Source organism: Lutra lutra, chromosome 4 (genome assembly GCF_902655055.1).
Source record: "Lutra lutra chromosome 4, mLutLut1.2, whole genome shotgun sequence".
In the NCBI taxonomy this organism is placed as follows: domain Eukaryota; kingdom Metazoa; phylum Chordata; class Mammalia; order Carnivora; family Mustelidae; genus Lutra; species Lutra lutra.
This window is the reverse complement of record NC_062281.1, coordinates 164,987,271-165,007,976: the sequence shown is the minus strand read 5'-3', so window position 1 is coordinate 165,007,976 and position 20,706 is coordinate 164,987,271. Positions and strand designations below refer to the sequence as shown.

Genomic DNA, 20,706 nt, shown 5'->3' with positions numbered 1-20,706 from the left:
AGGGTGCCTGAATGCTGATGCAGCCCTTTCTCTTAGTCTGACCTGCATCAGTACATGTTTCAGTAACAAGAACTGGCTCCCATGAGAATGGTAAAGTGAGAATGATGTAGTGTACCAGTGAAGTCACACTGGGTCATCCTGAACTCTCACTAGCAAGTTAACTTTTGGGCCGCCAAGTAATAGTGGGTGAACACAGAGAACATCAACACAGCTGAGTGCAGGGAAGCCATGGTAGATCAGAGTGGTGAATGGGATGCCCACCCTCTCCACACTCTCCTTAGGTTACTGTGGTCGTGTGCAGCTCGTGCTCCCCAATTTTGGTGCATTGTGCCCTTGTCTCCACAGCTTTGACAAACCCCCTTCCAAACCAGATTTTTTTCTCAAGTAATAACCTCTATTTATTTGCAGAATTCATTCTTCTATTAGGAATTAAACATATCCTTTTAATGTGGAATTTTTACTGGATTGTTGCAGTTTTGTTTGATTTGCTTGATCCAATTACAAAGTTTCAAGCAATCTGCTGCTAATCTCATTTTTCTTATAAGCCCTGTAATTTTTAACGCATCATTTTATAAAATGCTAAGATTTTCAATATATTGCAGTATAGCAGAAATGCCTGTATTTAATTTTTAACTTATAAATTCCTTACTATGCACCAGGTGCTAAATTTAAGTGACTTACATCTAATCCTCATTTAATTCTCTTAACAACCCTAGGAGTTAGGCAATGTTATAAATTCCCTTTAACAGACAAGGAAGCCTCAAAAGCCAGGAGGATTAAGGTAGCTATCAAGTGGCAAAGCACCAGAAGGCAAACCCTGAGAATCTGGTTCCAGAGTCTGAACTACCAGATCTTGCCACCTACAAGTTCCTGGTGAGTGCTGAGGACAGATAATACTATTCCTCCTTGGCCATCAAAGAACAGGTTACTTGGCCACAAGTTTTCCTCCATACTACCTGGCACACACTTCTTTGGAGGTTTTAAATTCACATCTGCACATGACCTTTCTGTTCCCTGAGCAGCCTAAGTGGAGGGCAGCATGGTACATAAGAAAAATCAACAACGAACTCTAAAAGACTTAAGTCTTTGTTTGGTTACAGCAAACTGGCAGCTCTGGGCAAGGTATCTCTACTCCTGAGCTGGCACTTCTTCATCTAGATCATCAATAAGCTACCTTCTACCTCTAACCATGTGCCTGCCTTTGCTGCCCTGAAAATGTAACTTATCCTGCATTCAGGAACCCAGGCGGAACAGTTTATGAACTAGCAGCAACTCCTGCAACTTACTCCTCTGTAAGAGACTTCCTCAGAAACGAGAGCTGGGGGGACATCAGAACGAATGGAGCAGAATATACAGAAGCTAACCAAAGTGGGTTCTTAAGCCTACTCAAGTTGCGTCAGAGTCAAAAAACCACAAAGATTCCTAAGACCCTAGGACAAGCTCTAATGTCCCTGGACCTCTTTAGAGAGGCAGGACAATAATGAGAATCACAACATCAGAGAGACTCAGGTCATATGGTCCAAACACCAAATGACACTTGAATCCCTTCACCCGACACTGAAGCCAAGTAACTGTAAGATTGTCACCCCATCTTCCCTTACCCAGGAGTTCACTCCCTCCTGAACAGACTCGCTCACAATGGGACAGCTAAAGTCTTTTTAATATTACTCTCTGAGTACCAACTGCAATACAACACACCCCAAATTACCTGCAATTGTTGTTCCTGGAGTGCTGAGTGCCTGTGGGATGTGAGGGTAACCAGGGGGCGGCATCACTGAAGGAGGGAGATTTTGCCTGGAGTCTATGTACAAATTTCCTAATCAGATTGAAAAGCAGAATGAAGGAAAACATACTTACATAAATAAAACAATTCAAACATTAAAACTTAATAAAATTATTACCTAGAACTAAATTAAGCAGGTAAGGCAAGAAAAGAGAAAGAAAAATTACTCCTTTCAGATGCTAATACCAAAGGTGGTACCAGGCTGAGTGTGAGTACACTGATGCTAATTCTGGCACTGCCTCTTGCTGTCTGGAAGCCTCCAGTCAAGTCATCTTTACTGTTGCTGTTACACACCACATAACAGTTCAAAAGCATTTTCATAACTGTTTTATCATCTGAGCCTCCCACTAAGTCCAAAATGAGGGCACGACAGGGATTATCCCCATTTTATGGATGAGGCAACTGAGGCTCAAAAAGACTAAGCTGGGGCGCCTGGGTGGCTCAGTGGGTTAAGCCTCTGCCTTCGGCTCAGGTCATGATCTCAGGGTCCTGGGATCGAGGCCCGTATCGGGCTCTCTGCTCAGCTGGGAGCCTGCTTTCTCCTCTCTCTCTCTATGCCTGCCTCTCTGCATACTTGTGATCTCTTTCTCTCTGTTTCAAATAAATAAATAAAATCTTTAAAAAAAAAAAAAAAAAAAAAAAAGACTAAGCTGATGTGCCCAAAGGCACATCAGTTTGACAGGGTTAGCACTAGCATTCAGTTCTACTAGATCATAGGCTATTTCTACTAACCACTCTACCTCTCTCCCTGATTTTCTCACTTTCAAAGTAGACTTATCTATGCCTACCCTAGCTGATTAACAAAATGAACGGAGGCACAAAGTGACAGGAAAGATTTGCACAAATTTAAAAGATCTATACCAAGTAAAGGTGATGAAAAAAGTATTATTTAGAAGTGAGAAGGTGGCAAGGTGCCTGGGTGGCTCAGTGGGTTAAGCCTCTGACTTCGGCTCAGGTCATGGTCTCAGGATCCTGGATTGAGCCCCACATCAGGTTCTCTGCTCAGTGTGCAGCCTGCTTCTCCCTCTCTCTCTGCCTGCCTCTCTGCCTACTTGTGATCTCTATCAAATAAATAAGTAAAATCTTAAAAAAAAAAAAAAAAAGTGAGAAGGTGGGAAACATCTCATTTGAATGGCATTTCTGAAGATTCTTAAATTTAATATATTTTTGTCGAGAGGAGCCATTAAATAGAACAGCTCTAAAATGTCAATTACACTGCATCCTAATGCAAAGTAGAAAGGAAAGGGAGCAAACGTCACATGCCTACCCCCAAATGCTCCTGGGGAAGAAGAAGCAAAACACTGGCTCACACTGTATGGAACATCTGGAATACTGGAAAGGCTATTTCTCCCTTAGGTATCCCTTGTATCACACAAATTACAACTGCATCTAATAATACTGTAATCAAACTAGTAAACAGCAACCATTTTCCCAGAGGCAACTAAAAAGAGACTCAAGGCAGGAAAACACTATTTGGCTACTCACAAGTTTTTTACCTGTCACCGGAATGTCAGACTGTCCACGCTTAAAACAGCCTCTGAGACAGCCTAATTCAGGCCTACCTCTGTTCATGCACTTGAGGACATAAAACTAGAGAGAAAATGAGACAGAACCAGGAACAGAACCCAGCGCTTCTGACTTCCAGCCATTGCCTCCCAAGACGACATGCCTTTTAATAGTGAAGTTTACAGTCAGAACTAAGCTCTCTGACCAATTTACCATACTGAAGATTTAGGAGGAAAAGAGAGACGAGTTACATTAACCTGTAGCTCTGGGATATTCTTAGAGGAAAAAACCCGCCCCCAAGTGTTGATCAGCTTTCACATGAGTGGCCAGCACACCTAAAACTGTATGCAGCAGGGTGGAGAGGCCACGCAACTTTCAGTAACACATTCAATGGTTTATCAGTGACTTCTCAGCCTGTGTTATAAAATCTTAGTTCTCTTTCTACTCATCTGTAAGAGCTCAAATCACAATCAAAAGGCAACTGATTTTTATGGAAATTCTGTGTATGTATTGTTTTTGGCTTAGTAATTCTTAACTTAAAAGGGGAGTGAGGGGCGCCTGGGTGGCTCAGTGAGTTAAGCCGCTGCCTTCAGCTCGGGTCATGATCTCAGGGTCCTGGGATCGAGCCCCGCATCGGGCTCTCTGCTCAGCGGGGAGCCTGCTTCCTCCTCTCTCTCTCTCTCTCTGCCTGCCTCTCTGCCTGCTTGTGATCTCTCTCTGTCAAATAAATAAAATCTTTTAAAAAGGGGGGGGAGTGAGATAACAACTAGAGAAGAATTACAGGAATAAACAAGAATCACAGGAATAAACATGTCACCCACATTAAACAGACTAACTTTTTGAAATTCTGTCACATTCCCAACACTTTTATTTTCATAAAGAAATTCTCATTACTCCTCTTTTTTTCTCATGTTCTCATTCCATTCTAAATAATGAGTCCAACCTGGACTTGTTAAACAAAAAATTAACTTCCAATGTACTTTTCAAGGACTTCTGAGATCCTACAACATTTAGAACATAGGAGAATTTAAAAATCTAATCACATATTTATTGGAAGTAGACTCTTGTTGAATGACCATTCATTCATTCAAGAAGTTATTTATGTTATAGGCTTGCTCTAGGCACTGAGTATATAGAAATGAAAAAAACAAACTTCCTGTCTTTTTTTTTTTTTTTAAAGTAAGCTCCACACTCAACCTGGGGTTTGAACTCATCGACCCCAAGATCAAGAGTCGCATGCTCCACCAATGGAGCCAATCTGGTGCCCCAACAAACTCCTTCTTTTTGAAGCATATTCTCAGGCTGAGGGTAGCAAACAAAGTAACTTAATATGTTATGCACACTACAGAAAAAAATAAAGCAGGGAGAGGGGACAAGGAATGCTGGACATAAGTGCCATTTAAACAGAATGGTCAAGGAAGGCATCACTTGAGGAGGTGTTTATGGAGAAAAAAAAAATGAACAATATTAAGGACATGAGTGAGCCATGTATCTATCTGGGAGAAGACCACTCCACACAAAGGAAAAAACAGCTACAAAAAAGGCTCTGAGGTAGGTGGAGCGTGTCTGGTATGTTCGAAGAATACAAAGGAGGCCACTGGTATGGAAGCAGAGAGCTGAGGGGAGGGGATTAGGATACAAGGTCAGAGAGTAATGGGGGACCAGACTGTGTGATGCTAGATAGGCCACAACGACTTTGTTTTTTACTGAGAAAACTAGGCACCGATGAAAGATTTTGAGCACAGAAGTGATCAGATATATCTGTGTCTTATAAAAATCCCATTTATCCTGCAAAGCCTGTCTTCCTCTAGGAAGTTTTTCTATCTCCCCAAGACAGTTAAGCCCCATTTTCTTACTCCACTGTTCTATGGCAGAAGTGCAGTCTTCATCACACCAGACTATGAGCTCCTTGAAATTAGGGGATATCCGGACTTATTTTTTCATCCCTATTGCCCAATACATAGTTAGGCACAGAAAAAGTTTAAGTAAATATCTGTATGAAATGTACGCCTACCCTTATTTAATGACCAAATGTACACCTACCCTTATTTAATGACCTTTAAGCTGAGCCCTCATTAAGAACAGCGCAGCTAGAGTACTTAAACATTACTGGACAAGACAAATTGTAAACACAGCTAAAATGATTTAGAAAGAAGAGACACTGTGTACTATAACATCCTTTTCTCCTTCCCTTCTCTCTTCCAAGCTAACACATTATAGCACCTCGGGAGCCCAAAGAGGTATTTACAAGAAGGTGAATCTTGAAGGCAGAAGTGAAAAGGAAAGTCTGAAGGAAATGGACAGACTATATTCAGGGAGTCAAGATCTATACCTAAATGAACTTTGTAATTTTAGGCAAGTTGCTTTCTCTCTCTGGTCTCAGTTTCAGTTAACAGCTTTTATCTGTTAGATAAAAGGATAAAATTAACAGCTCACTTAAGTCCCCTCTTACATTCCATTTTGAATTTGTGGCAAAGATGTGCTGGGGGGTCGAGAGACAGGAAGTGGGATAATATTTGAATGGATCTGATACAGAGGGATGTGAGAAGGAGAATAAAATAATGATAGAAAGAGACTTAGACTTAAAAAGGAAGCAGGCTGGGCATGTAAAAAACCTGAGTGTCTATGAGAAGACATCAGTGGGTACAAGGTGACAAACACCTGGAGAACTAGCACTGATCAAAGAAGTGTTGACAAAAGCCAACATGGCTTGGCAGGCCAAGGCTGGATGAAGTTCTTTTGACTCAGAAGGAAAAGACAAAAGGGGAAGGGGAGTTGGGAGAGGATAAAAATGAGGGAAAATGATAGGTCTTCTGCCTTTTTAATAGGCTGTAAGTGGAGTAGCACTGAGAAATCAAGTGAGTTGTGGGGACCCTAGAGAAGGAAGGTGATGGCAATAAAAAGGAAAGATGGCAGAAAAAATTAATAAAACAGAGTATCAGATCCAAATAAATCCAGGTCAAAGGTCAAGAAGAAATGACCATGGAGTAACAAAGGGCTTTGAGAAATAACCCATGATCTCAGTCTAGAAAGAATACAGAAGTGGTGCTTGGCCACTCTCACATGGGACAGCAGGAGCAGATGATTAGTACTTTTCCCATGACCAAGAGTGCCAAGTTGCAAAACCAGAAGGTACACTTGGACCTTACTTAGAAATTTAGGTCACAAAATCGAAGAAAATCTTGTTTCACCACATAAACTGAAATTCCAGAGAAGGGGAGCTACTGGCTAACATGTACAATGGCCCTTGAAACAGTTCTCTCTTTAAGACTGACCCACACCTTCTTCTACTTATCTTCCTAGAACTTTCTAATCTGCCGCAGGCAATAATTTGTAAGCAACATAGGTACCCACCCCCACCATTAGCATTTTAAAGCTGGCTGAAATGATTTGAGAGTATTTGGCAGAGAATATGGCAGCACTTGGAAGAGCTAACTTCATGATTTATTTTGGTTAGACAGGGAAATAAAAAAGGAAAGAAAAACCAAGGGACAAAGAACAGAAAGGATGGTACACCTCTGGGATTTAATGCAAGATGGAAAAGTAAAAGTGATGTATCCTGAAAGGGAAAAACTATGGGTCTGAAACCTACCAGAGGATCAAAGAAGATAAGCTGTCCATCTACAAGAAGAGATAAAAAGATGAAATGGAAGAAGGCAAATAAGTGAAAATGCATGCCAAGTTATATAGATCTTGACAATTAAAAAGGAATAAAGGGAGGATTCTGAGAAGATGGTGGAGTAGGAAGCACCAGGAATCTGTCTTCCAACCTAGATAAAATTACACTGGTAGACTGTGTGATACAACAGAAAACACCAGAGAATTTGGAACTCTGAAGTTTACTGAGTTTGCAACGCATAGAGGAAGGCTTATATAATAAATTGCAGTTATTTTTGGTCAATTCCAGCTCTTAGCCCAACAGTAGCTACCTATCCTTCATCCCTACCTGATGGCAGGTAGCTGTGCATGTGTTCCTGGAACAACTCACACAGCTTGCAAAAGCCACTGTAGGCAAAGAGGCCTCTGCTCTCCAAATAATGCAGATCTGTACTCTGATCACAGAGATGCAGATGTAAAGGAGGGTAGCCATTGTTGCACATTCCACCAATGATGCAAAGCACCTACCCTCCAAATGAACTAATTTCCAGAGGCTATAAGGGGGCTACTAACCTCCTTTCCCCCTCTTTCATTTTTCTCTTTTTACCCTTTGAGGAGGCAGACATTAAAAGCCAGGACACTGAAAAACAGCCACATATACTGGGAAAATTAGAAAGTGACCACCTCTGCCAAGAGAAAAGTACAAACACAGAGAAGACCTGAAAAGACCTTAGGGCGAACCTTAGCATAAGGATACCTTGCAGCCATCAAGAAAACAAAAACAGAAGGCAAAATAATTGAAAACAGTAAACCTGGGGAAGGAACAGAATCTAGTTTCCATAGGTACCACATTCTTAGATTCAAGTGTCTAGTTTTCAACTACAAAATCACAAAGCATACAAATAAACAGATAAGTATGCCCTATTCAAAGCAAAAACAAATCAACAAAACTTGTCCTTGAAAAAGATCTGATGGCAGATCCACTACAAAGACTGTAAAACAAGTGTCTTAAAGATGCTCAAAGACTAAAGGAAGATGTGGAAAAAGTCATAATTATAATGTATGAATATACTGGAAATATCAATAAAGAGAGAGAAAACCTAAAAAGAAATAAAAAAGAAATTCAGAACTAAAAATTACAATAATTGAAATGAAAAATTCACTACAGGATTCAAAGAAAAATTTGTGTGGGCAAAAGAAAGAATCAGTGAATTTGAAGATAGGACAACGAAAATTATCAAGGGTAAGTAACAGAAAGAAAAAATTGAACAAAATTAAACAGAGACTAAGGCACTGGGGGACACTATCAAGCAAACCAACTATGCATTGTGGGAGTCCCAGAAGGAGGAGGAATGGGACAGAGAGAATATTTGAAAAAATAAGGGCTGAACAAAAAATGAGAACATCCAAGAAGTTCAACAGACTTTAGTAAGATGAGATCCACAAGAGACCCACACCAAGGGACATATTATAATCAAGTTTTCAAAAGCCAAAGATAAAGAGACGATTTTGAAAGGAGCAAGGTAAGTGACTTGTCACACACAAGGGAACCTCAATAAGATTATCAGCAGATATCTCATGGTAGACTTTAGGAGTTAGAAGACAATGGGCCAATTTATTCAAAATGCTAAAAAGAAAAAGTATCAACGAAGAACTGCTATACCCAACAAAACTGTCCTTTTCAAAAGTAAGGAAGAAATTAAGATGGTTCCAGATAAACAAAAGCTAAAGGAGTTTGTTACCATTAGCCCTGCCCTCCCAAGAAATCCTTAAAGGAGTCCTACAGGGTGAAATAAAAGGACATTAGACAGTAACTCAAAGCTTTATGGAGAAATAAGGATATCAATAAAGGTTATTATAAAAGCAATCAAAAGAGCTAGTATTACTGTGGCAACAATTCAGAACTCCACTTTTTCTTTTATACATGACTGGAAAGACTAATATATTTTCTAAAAGTGATTAGTTTAGACACAAGTATTATTATAACTTCCACTTGTAACTCCACATGTTTTTTACATAATTTAAGAGACTAATGCATTTAAAGGCATTATTAATATATGTTTTGGGGCACACTGTGCATAAAGATGTGATTTTGTGACATCAACAATCAAAAGGGGTAGAGAAAGAGCTGTAAAGGAGAAGAGCTTCTTTATATTATAAAAGTTGTACTGATATAAATTCAAATTAGAATGTTACAACTTTGGTTGGTAAACCCAATCCCCATAGTAACTACAAAGAGCTATGCAATAAAGACAAAAGAAATTAAAACATTTCACTACAGAAAGTCAACAAAACACAAAAGACAACAGCAATGCAAAAAATAAGGGACAAAAACTAGACAGAAAAGAAACAGCAAAATGACAGAAATCATTCCTTATCTGTAACTACTTTACATGTAAACAGATTAAATTCTCCAATCAAAAGAGAGATTGACAGAATGAGTAAGAACACATATCTGTAAGACCCTCACTTTAGATCCAAAGACACAAATAGAATGAGAAGTGAAAGGAATGGAAAAAGTAACCCAAAGGGATAGGGACTGCTATACTAATATCAGACAAAATAGAAAAGGTTACAAAGACAAAGAAAGATACTACATATCAATAAAAGGTTCAAATACAGAAAAAAGATAATTATAAACACTTATACAACTAATAACAGATTGCAGCAAAACAAGTCAGTTTTGTCAGCACAAACTGACAGAACTGAAAGAAAAGAACAACTCTACAATGATAGTTGGTGATATAAATACCTGACACTCAACAATGGAAAGAACCACCAGAGAGAAGTAAGGAAACAGGATTTAACAGAATAAACTAACTACATCTAACAGACAAATACAGAACATTCTACCCAACAACAAAATACACATTCTTCTCAAATGCACACAGGGTATTTCCCAGGATAGACCATATATGTTAGATTCCAAATTTAAGTCTTAACAGATTTTAAATGATAGATACACAAAGTATCTTCTCTGATCACAAGAGGATGAAGTCAGAAATCAGTAACAGAAATAAAACTGAAAGGTTCTCAAATTTGTGGAAATTAAACACAAACAGCTAATGGATCAAAGAAAAAAATATCACAAAGAAAATTAGAAAATACTTAGAGACAGATGTAATCAAAACATAACATATGAAAACATAGGGAAAACAGCAAAAGCAGTGTCATGGGGGAAATTTATAGCTATAAACACATTAAAAAAAAAAAAAACAAGAAATATCTCAACAACTTAAAGACCTACAAAAAGAACAGAGTAAATCCAAAGCTAGCAGAAAGAAGGAAATCATAAAGATTAGGGCTGAGATAAATGAAGTAGAGAATAACTAAAATCAGAAATGAAAGTGAGCATGCTACAACTGAGTCTACAAAAAAAACAGGACCTCCCCAAAAAAGGAAGGAAACGGGATCATAGGAGTACTATGAGCAACTGCACACCAACATACTAGATAACCTAGATGAAATGAACAAATTCCTAGAAACACAAAGCCACCAAGAGAAATTTGCAAAGAAGTAGATAATCTGAATACAACTAAAACTAGTATGACTGAATCAGTAATCAAAAATCTCCCAACAAAGAAAAGCCCCTGCAGGACCTGATGGCTTCACTGGTGAACTGTACTAACTATTTAAAGAACTAACACCAATGCTTCTCAAACTTTTTCAAAAAACTGAAAGAAGAAAGCACTTCCTAACTCATCCTCTGAGGCCAAAATCAGCCTGATACCAAAAAAAGAGACAGACATCTAAAAGGAAACTAGAGACCAATACCCCTTATGAACACCAATCCAAAAATCCCAAACAAAATACTAGCAAAATTAATTCAATACTGTATTAAAAGGATTAAACATGATGATCAAGTGAGATTTACTCCTGGAATTTTTATAAAAAGGTGGTTCAACGTATGAAATGTGATCAATGTAATACACCACATTAACAGAAAGAAAGGGGAAAAAACCTACATGTTCATCTCAACTGACACAGAAAAAGTAACTGACAAAGTAAGCACCCTTTAATTAAAAATACTCAATAAATTAGGAATAGAAGAAAACTACTTAAACATTAAAAAAGCCATTTATTAATATCCCATGGCAAACATCATGCTCAATGGTGAAAAACTTGAAAGTTTTTCTATGACCATGAACAAAGCAAGGATCTCCATTTCTATTCAACATACTGCAAGTTCTAGCCAGAGCAATCAGGCAAGAAAAAGAAATAAAAGGCATCCAAATCAGAAAGGAAAAAATATATTTATCTCTGTTCACAGATATCATCTTATATGAAGAAACTTCCAAAGACTCCACCCCAAACATACACAAATTATTAGAATAATTCAGCGAAGTAGAAGGATACAAAGTCAACATGCAAAAATCATTTTTACATAATGAATAATCTGAAAAGGAAATTACAACAACAATTCCATTTACAATGGCATAAAAAATACTTAGGAACTAACTACAGAGGTTAGCTTGTATAGTTAAAACTACAAAACTTGTAGACTTATATAGTTAAAACTACAAAAACACTGCTGAAAGAAATTTAAGACAACATAAATACATGGAAAAACATCTCATGTTCAGGGACTGGAAGACAACATTGTTGAAATGTCAATACTCTCCGAAGTGATCTACAGATTCAATGTAATCCATATAAAAAATTCCAGCTAAGGGGGGGCAAAACAAAAAAAATCCCATCCTAAAATTTAAAGGGAATCTCAAGAGGCCCTGAAGAGCTAAAATTATCTTGAACAAGAGTAACAAAGCAGGGAGACTCACATATCTTGATTTTAAAACTTACTACAAAAATACAGTATTTAAAACAGTGTGCTAATGCCATAAAGACAAATATACTATGAACACTGCAATCGAACAGAGGACCCAGGAATGAAATCTTGCATATATGATCAAGTGACTTTTTTTTTTTTTAAAGATTTTATTTATTTATTTGACAGACAGATCACAAGTAGGCAGAGAGGCAGGCAGATGTGTGTGGGGCGGGGTGGGGGGGGGAGCAGGCTCCCTGCTGAGCAGAGAGCCCAATGCAGGGTTTGATCCCAGGACCCTGAGATCATGACCTGAGCCGAAGGCAGAGGCTTTAACCCACTGAGCCACCCAGGTGCCCCTGATCAAGTGACTTTTGACAAGGGTGTCAAAACCATTCTGTGCGGGAATGGACAGTCTTTTCAGCAAATGGTGCTGGGAAAACTGGATTCCACATGCAAAACCATGAAACTGGACCTGTATCTAACACCATATACAAAAAGTAACTTAAGATGGGTTAAAGACTTAGATGTAAGACCTAAACTATAAAATTCTTAGATGAAAACACAGGGCAAGAGCTTCATGACACTGGATTTGACAATGATTTCTTGGATAGGATACAGAACTCCTAGGCAACAAAAGAATGGATGAGTTGGACTTCCTGAAAAATTAAAAAATTGTGCATCAAAAGACACAACACAGTCAAAAAGAAAACAAAAGAATTAAAGAAAATGTTCACAAATCATGAATCTGATGAAAGGGTTAATATCCAAAAAAAACCAGAGAACTCCTAGAACTCAGCAATAAATCAAACCAGATTAAAAAATTGGCAAAGGACCTGAACAGACATTTCTCCAAAGATGATACGAAAATGGCTAGTAAGTAGATGAAAAGATATTCAATATCACTAATAATCAAGGAATGCAAATAAAAACTAAAATGAGATACCATCTCACACCCAGTAAAATAGCTATTTTTTTTTAAAGAAAGAAAAGAAAAAAAATGTTGGCAAGGATGTCGAAAAACTAGAACCCTTATGCATTGTTAGTGGGGATGTAAAATGGTATAAATCACCATCAAAAACAGTATGGTGGGTCCTCAAAAAATGAAACACAGAATTACCGTATGATCCAGCAATTTCAGTTCTGGGTATATATCCAAAAGAACTGAAAGCAGGGCCTTGAAAAAACACTGGTAATTGTAAACACCCATGTTCATAGCAATATTATCCACAATAGCTAAAACATGAAAGCATCCCAAGTGTTCATCAACAGATGAGTAGATAAGCAAATATGATACATATATACAAAGGGCTAGTACACAGCCATAAAAAGGAAGAAAATTCTAACATATGCCACAACATGGATGAAGACATGCTAAGTGAAGTAAGCCAGTCACAAAAAGACAAATACTGTAGGATTTCAATTACATGAGATACTCAGGAGTAGTAAAAAATCAGAAACAGAAAGTAGACTGGTGGTTGCCAGGGGCTTGGTGGAGGGTCAGGGGGATTGGGAGGAGGTATTATTTAATGAATACAGAATATCCACTTTACAAGATGAAAAGAGTTATGGAGATGGATGATGATGATAGTTGCACATCATGAATATATTTAATTGCCACTGAACTATATACTTAAGGATAAAATTTTTTTCAAAGGGTATATATCCGAAAGATACCAAAAAGGAAGTGAAAGAGAGAGGGAGGGAGAGAGAGGAGCTAAAGAGTCATCAAAAACTAAAGCTCAGTTGTCAGGCACATTCCAAGCACTCAACATCTAATGCTATTAAGTACCTCCTATATGTCAAGCAATGAATGAGGTTCTTGCATGGATATAATTTATGAAATGAGTAAGTCATCAAAATCAAACAGCCACTGAGGGTTTCAAGTTACATAAACTATTCAAATGGAAGAAGCAAAGATGATGAAAGATTTCTATCAAAAGACACAGAGGTGGTTCAGCCAGTTAAGTGCCCAACTCTTGACTTTGGCTCAGGTCATGATCTCAGCATTGTGGGATTGAGCCCTGAGTCAAGCTCCATGCTCAGCAGGGTGTCTGCTTGCACACACTCTCTCACTCTCTCTAAAATAAATAAATAGATCTTAAAAAAAAAAATAGAAACAAAGACAGAGAAATAAAGACTTCACAAAAACAAAGATACAGCCTGGCTGGGGATCCTGAAAATATGGAAAGACCAAATAAATATGTGAAATAAGCTAGAATAATGGTTGAAGAAAGCCACTCAGGATTGAAAAGACTTTTAAAAATGCATCAAATGTAAAACCAAAATATTGAACAGAAAAGATGTCAACTTGGAGATAAAAGGTTGCAAGAAATTAAATGAAGAAAGCAACTGGGATATTAAACACCTACAGAATGAAAAGGCGCTGCAATCAGAGTAAATGAGATGGCTACAAGGGTAAAGAGGAAAGGAAGAAAGTGAGATGAAAAATACAGACAATGAATCTCAAGTCCAGAGTAAAAAACACCATCAAGACTATTTACCATTACTGTACTCATCAAAAACTTTGAACTTTAATCTTAACATTCTTAGAAGATATATAAAATAAGACATAATGATTTTCACTGCAAATCTACACAAATATAAACTGATATAATTTCCTAACAATGTTCTTACAAAAATGTAAGTATCTTTGAAACACTTAATCCTTGAGAACTTAAAAGGTTAAAGATCACAAAGGAAAGTCAATTGTAAACAATAAAATAATCATGTAAATGATAGAAAACAGTCTCTTTACTTCAATTTCTCTAAAATACACCTTTTATATATATAAATTACTTCATTTCTTAGAAAGAAAAAAATATAAACAGATCAGTCACCATTAACAACATACCAAATTGCATTAAATTTCACACAAATGAGAGAGAAAATCGAGAAGATAATTAAACCCATACCTGTTCCAATATGTTGGGAAGGTTTTGTTGGATGCATGGCACCGTGACAGACATTTTGTTGAACATTACTCTGTGAGTGGATAAGGCCAGTTTGTGTAAAGAACTGATTAAGAGAAGAACAGAGATCAGCAAACTGAACCTGATCCAAAGACCAGTTCTTGAGATCTGCCTGTCTCATACTCTCCATCAAACCTATGAAGAAAGCATTAGAAATACAGTTAGCATAGGAAACTGCAAACACTTCAAGGAAAGTAGCAAGACAGTTTTTTTTTCAGCCCTCAAAATTCCCACTGGTAGTGATTTACCATGCAATGAAGAATGACAGTTAAAAATTATTCAAAGCCTAATTATTTCCAAATGTGGCCAAACTTCTTTCAAAACTCCTGTCTCTGATCCTCCGCTGTATCAACTGGCTGAAAGGCTTAATCATGAAATGTTGCACTGTTGTCTTTAAGTGTACTACCAAAGGCAAAAGAAACACTATATAAGGAGATACTTATTTCTACTACAAAGAAAACTATCTGTGAGAGAAAACAAGATCATATATTTCTGGTTGTTTATCAGAAAGAAGCCATACTCACCTTGGAACTGTGAAAGGTCTACATCTGACCAATTAACACTGCTGGCAATTCGACAACTTTCTTTTAGCATATCAAGTGTTGCATACCAATCATTTGAAACACCTGTAAAAATAATGTCGACAATACTATAAATCTTGGATAGTGAATGTTTGAAGTATATACTAGGGGGAAGACAATGGGCTGGGCTTATTCCTAACATTGGTAGATCCCCAACCAATTTTACAAATGAATTCACACCCATCCTTTCATGTGCTATGAAATAGGAAGAGGGGTCTTATTTCTCTTCATTTCATAAACAAAAAGAAACTAAACACCAGAGAGGTGGCATAACTTAGCAAGGTCACTATGATATATCTAAACCTCGAAACTGGTGTTTCTAAGGTCTAGTCTGACAGACTTACAACTCTAAGTCTGACAACTTACAAACTGCCCTATCACCTTAATAATGTCACACTTGATTACCGCGTTTTACATTTATACAGTACAAATGAATGACCAGGCAGGGCAAGTCAGGCAAATCAATACATCCTGTTCATTTTCCTGTCCTGTTATGACATCAAGAGGTATGTTCTTTATAACTCAGAGGTAGGTTCACATTTAGACGTAACACACAGAAGAATTTAAAGCACTGATTTAAGAGATAAATTAGATTGTACAGCAAGAGGACAAATGTCTTACAAGACAACCTTAAGAAAGAGAAATGCCTTAGCACAGTCCTACTGGCAAAGTAGCAAAACAAAGGGCTGAGACATCTCTAAGAAATGCTGCTGAATCCAAACCAGGGCATTTCTAGTCAGGAATAGTATCCTCTGATGTGGTATCATCAGGAGGGTTAAGACTCCAGTCTGTATGTCAGCAAAGTGGTCACTACTCAGGGGCATGGGGCTTGAGCTGCACTCAAAGAGATAGTGCTGAGCAGAGGAAGAAAATCCTCCATTCAGTGACTGCTGCACAAATTATTCTGTTATCAGAATCAGCCCTGGATGAAGGTAAGAACTAATAAAAAGGATTTTTTGCTACATCACAGATAACTCTGTATCAACTACTGGTTACCTGATTTACAAAAATCTGCCAATTAAGGATTTTTTTCAAATAAACAATGAACCAGACAGAGACAACTCGACTCTGCCCCCAGGCAACTCATAATTTAGGAGAAATCTGTTGGGGAAAAATACGTAATGCTCCAGTGAGCCACATTCAAGTCTACGAAACTTTTAAGTCCATCACCTATAATAAATGTTGAATTGGCAATACAAAGCAATCTCTGCAAGACCCACTCAGTAAATGTTTACTGATTTTAGTCCTTTTGGAATTACTGGTGTTACAGGCTTTGAAGTCCTGACAGGCCAGGATATAAATACTAATTCTACTTATTAGCTCTAATCTTGAGCAAACAGCTTAACTTCTTTGAGTTACACTTTTCCTATTAAATGTGGTAATTTATAGTTGATTTGGGAGAATAATATGAGATAAGTATCTAACTGCCTATCACATAATGGGAACTCAAAAAACTATTAGTTTCTTCCATTCCCTCCCTATTAAAGACAACTTGCTTAGTCTCATCTTAGAAATTTTAACTCAAACAGATTATCACAGCCACAATGATTATTCCTAATCCCACCAGGTAAAAAGTTATTTTCCTTCTCTGGCAAGCTACCACTGGTATAACAACAGGCCACTAAGAGCACATGATGAATTGTTTTCAGCTCTAATAGTACTTTTTTCTCCCCGGCAATCATTAGAGTTAATAGAAAGGTATGACCCAAGCATCACAGACTTCTACTGACACCAAATCTACAAACATTAGTCAGTCATTAAAATCATATTAAGAACAAGCTTAACTTTCTGAAGAATGTATTGACATTAAAAGGTAGGCAGTTAGGGGCGCCTGGGTGGCTCAGTGGGTTAAAGCCTCTGCCTTCAGCTCAGGTCATGATCCCAGGGTCCTGGGACTGAGCCCCGCATCGGGCTCTCTGCTCAGTGGGGAGCCTGCTTCCTCCTCTCTCTCTGCCTGCCTCTCTGCCTACTTGTGATCTCTAATAAGTAAATAAACAAAATCTTAAAAAAAAAAAAAAAAAAGGTAGGCAGTAGGGGCGCCTGGGTGGCTCAGTGGGTTAAGCCTCTGCCTTCGGCTCAGGTCATGATCTCAGGGTCCTGGGATCGAGGCCTGCATTAGGCTCTCTGCTCAGCAGTGAGCCTGCTTTGCCCTCTCTCTGCCTGCCTCTCTGCCTACTTGTGATCTCTCTCTCTGTCAAATAAACAAATAAAATCTTTAAAAAAAAAAAAAAGGTAGGCAGTAGTGTAAGTGATGTAAGTCAGAGAAAGCCAAACATCATATGATCTCACTTATATGTGGAATCTGAAAACAAAACAAAAAAAAAGAAACAATCCCATTTTTAAATACACAGAACAAGCAAGTTGGGGGCAGGGGAGGAGACAGGCAAATGGGTGAAGGGGAGTGAGAAGTATAGGTTTCTAGTGATGGAATTAGTAAGTCACCAGTATGGAAGGTATAGCGTAAGAAATAGAGTCAGTGGTATTTTAATACCATTGTATGGTGACAGATAGTAGCTATACAGCATAAAGTACAGAGCTGCTGAATCACTGTGTTGTACATCTGAAACTAACAACATTACACATCAACTATACTTAAATTTAAAAAAATTTAAAAACTTTTTTTTAAAGGTAGACAACAGTGAATAAGACTAAGAATAGGAAAAGGGGGCTATACTTACACCTTTTTCTCTAGGCACAAACCTAAAAATAATTTCAAGATGTTTTAGGAGACAGTCCATCAAGAACTATACCCAATTTTCTGGGGTGCCCAGTTGGCTAAGCCTCTGCCTTCAACCCAGGTCATGATCTCAGGGTCCTGGGATTGAGCCCCACATTGGGCTCTCTGTTCAGCAGGGAACCTGTTTCCCCTCTCTCTCTCTGCCTGCTGCTCTGCCTACTTGTGATCTCTCTCCCTCTGTCAAATAAATAAATAAAATCTTTAAAAAAAAAAAAAAGAACTACACCCAATTTTCAAATTTATTCTGCAAAGTACTTAGAATTATTAACTGGGAAAACAAAATTAATCGTGAAAAGGAACTTACTAAATTTCAAGTACCCTGATCTGCATTTTTGTACCTTGTGTAATTCTCCCCAAAATATATTATTTTTCCACTTTGCAAAAAAGTAAATAGTTTCAGAAAAACATAAGCTTTGTAGCAGTCAGAATATAAGAGACAGTATGCACTATCTAAAGTCATTTCCCTGACAGTAGTTTAATTGCCTGAAATGAGGATCAATTTTAATTGGTAAGAACTAGTATCATCTAGCATTTAGAAACTGTCTCTCCAGGATAAAAATCTCATCAGTGATTTGGTTGGTAAGTGGACAGCCAGGTAAGCTAAGGGAAGGATCTGTATCTGCACAACTCCAAAGGAACACATTCACCTTGCAGTCTGTGTTGGGGGCACCCCTGGGAGTTCTGCAGTGCAGATACCTGGTCTGTGAGCAATGTCAATTAAGCATCTCACCAGAAACCATCAAGACCTAACTTAAGAGCAATAGATTTTTTTTAAAAAAACCAGGATATGAAGAATGTTTTCTTCCTTTGCAATCTATCTTTCTAAAATGAGATCTTGGGCAGGAATAAGCAAAGAAAGGAAGAGTGGGAACATTTTCTGAATACTTAAAGGATACTGGATGAGGCATTTCCTATTTGCATTTTCAGTGCAATCCTCATAACAACACTGTATACTAGTGCATTTTAGTTCCATTTTTATAGATGAGAAAATAATAAGACTAAAAGAAGTAATGCATGAAAGGTCATATGAGTCATAATGAGGATTTAAATACAGGTTTTTCTGACATAACCTATACTCTTTCTTCTATACCGCACGATAATAGATTGCAAACAGATTGTGCATCTCACTCTTCTTTCAAATGCTCACAAAACACTGGTTTTCCAGAAAGACAAAATGAGAGTTGACACCAAAACCTACAAGGGTTGCTGAGTTTGCCTATGCTGTTAACAAATTTTAATCAGGAAAATCTCCAGTGCATCTGGATGGCTCAGTTGGTTAAGCAACTGCCTTCGGCTCAGGTCATGTTCCTGGAGTCCCAGGATGGAGTCCTCCATCAGGCTCCCTGTTCAGTGGAGAGTCTGCTTCTCCCTCTGACCCTCTCCCCTCTTGTGCTCTCTCTCTCTCTCCCCCGCAATAAAGAAAATCTTAAAAAAAAAAAAAAAAATCTCTAGATCAATGTATAGACTGAATGAGTTACAACTATGGGATTACAACAAGGAAACAAAAGGGAGACAGATAAGAAGGGTTTCAGTAGTAAATATACACAAGCCTCAGATAACAAAGAACAGATCCTAATCCACAGCCAAATGTAAGTCAGGAGACACAAACTTACCAGAATTACAGGATACCTGTTGTGGGGGTGGGGGTGCCTGATGTGTTAACGTCTGATGCTGATGGTTCGGATGATGCTGTATGTGCTGATGTGGAGAGGGGTGCTGGGGGTGAGGAGGCTGGAGCTGGCTGTGTTGCTGTGGGTGCGATGCTGGGTGTTGGGGACGCTGCGGATGCTGTGGTAAACCATGCGGTCGATGGGACGGATGTGGAGACGGCTGTGTGTGCATCTGGGAGTGGGGCAGTGAGACCTGTGCAACCGAATTACTGCCCGTGGTGCTGAGGCCACCGCCATGATTGTTGGACAGGCTGCTTTGGTTGCTGTGTGGGTGAGAGCTCACTGTGCTGCTAGGAGAGTGCTGATACGAACACGAGGTGTGGGACTGCTGGGAAGATTCGGAAGGGATGGTCATCAAACCTAGACACAGTCAGAGAAAGCAAGAGCACTCAGAGTCAGATTTCAGTTATATTTTATGACACACTTACAAAATTGTTAATGGAGCAGAGGTATACATTGTCAGGAAGCAACACTAACTCAGCTGAAAAAGTGTCCACAGAATATCCACCACACACCAGTCTCTGGGATCACTGAGAAGAGTAAGAAACACCACCCTTTGCCCTCCAGTAGCTCATGGTCTAGTAGAAGGGACAGACACTTAAGGAGATTATGTCCAGTAATATAAGTACTAAGGCAGAAAGTTTACGAGGGCATTCCGGAACCATGCTTACTGCCTGTTCAGCTAGGAAGGGGCTAGAGATTTGGAAAAGCCGTCACTGAAAGGCAGTTATCTGCAGTGCTTAAGTGGCTCAATGAGTTAAGCATCTGACTTGATTTTTGGCTCAGGTGACGATCTCAGGGTTGTGAGATTGAGCCCCATGTCTCAGCACAGAACCTGCTTAAGATTCTCTCTCTCTCCCTCTCCCTCTGTCTCTCTCTGCTCTCCTCCCTCTCACAGACAAAACGAAAGGGAAAGAGAAAAGGAAAAGAAAAAAGAAAAAGAAATAAGTAAAAAGAAAAAGAAAGGAAAGAAAAGAAAAAAAAGAGAGAAAAGCCAGTATCTGAAGAAGTCTTGAAAGACTGAGTAAATGTTAAGGGGAAAGTGTGTGAATGCTGGGTCACATTCCAAATGCTTCGCTACAGGCCTAAAGACCA

At 38.5% G+C, this 20,706-nt stretch overlaps 1 protein-coding gene across 3 annotated transcripts in view; it reads right to left on the bottom strand.

The window, feature by feature from the left end:
• Positions 1–20,706, bottom strand: part of FOXJ3 (forkhead box J3) — a 153,943-nt gene that overhangs the window by 3,324 nt on the left and 129,913 nt on the right. For all 3 annotated transcript variants that reach the window (XM_047724681.1, XM_047724683.1, XM_047724682.1), the window contains 4 exons: positions 19,555–19,971; positions 15,148–15,249; positions 14,567–14,758; positions 1,709–1,816 (listed from right to left, as the gene is read on the bottom strand). In XM_047724681.1, coding sequence (XP_047580637.1) covers positions 1,709–1,816; positions 14,567–14,758; positions 15,148–15,249; positions 19,555–19,971 — 819 coding nt within the window. The remainder of the gene's footprint in view (positions 1–1,708; positions 1,817–14,566; positions 14,759–15,147; positions 15,250–19,554; positions 19,972–20,706) is intronic.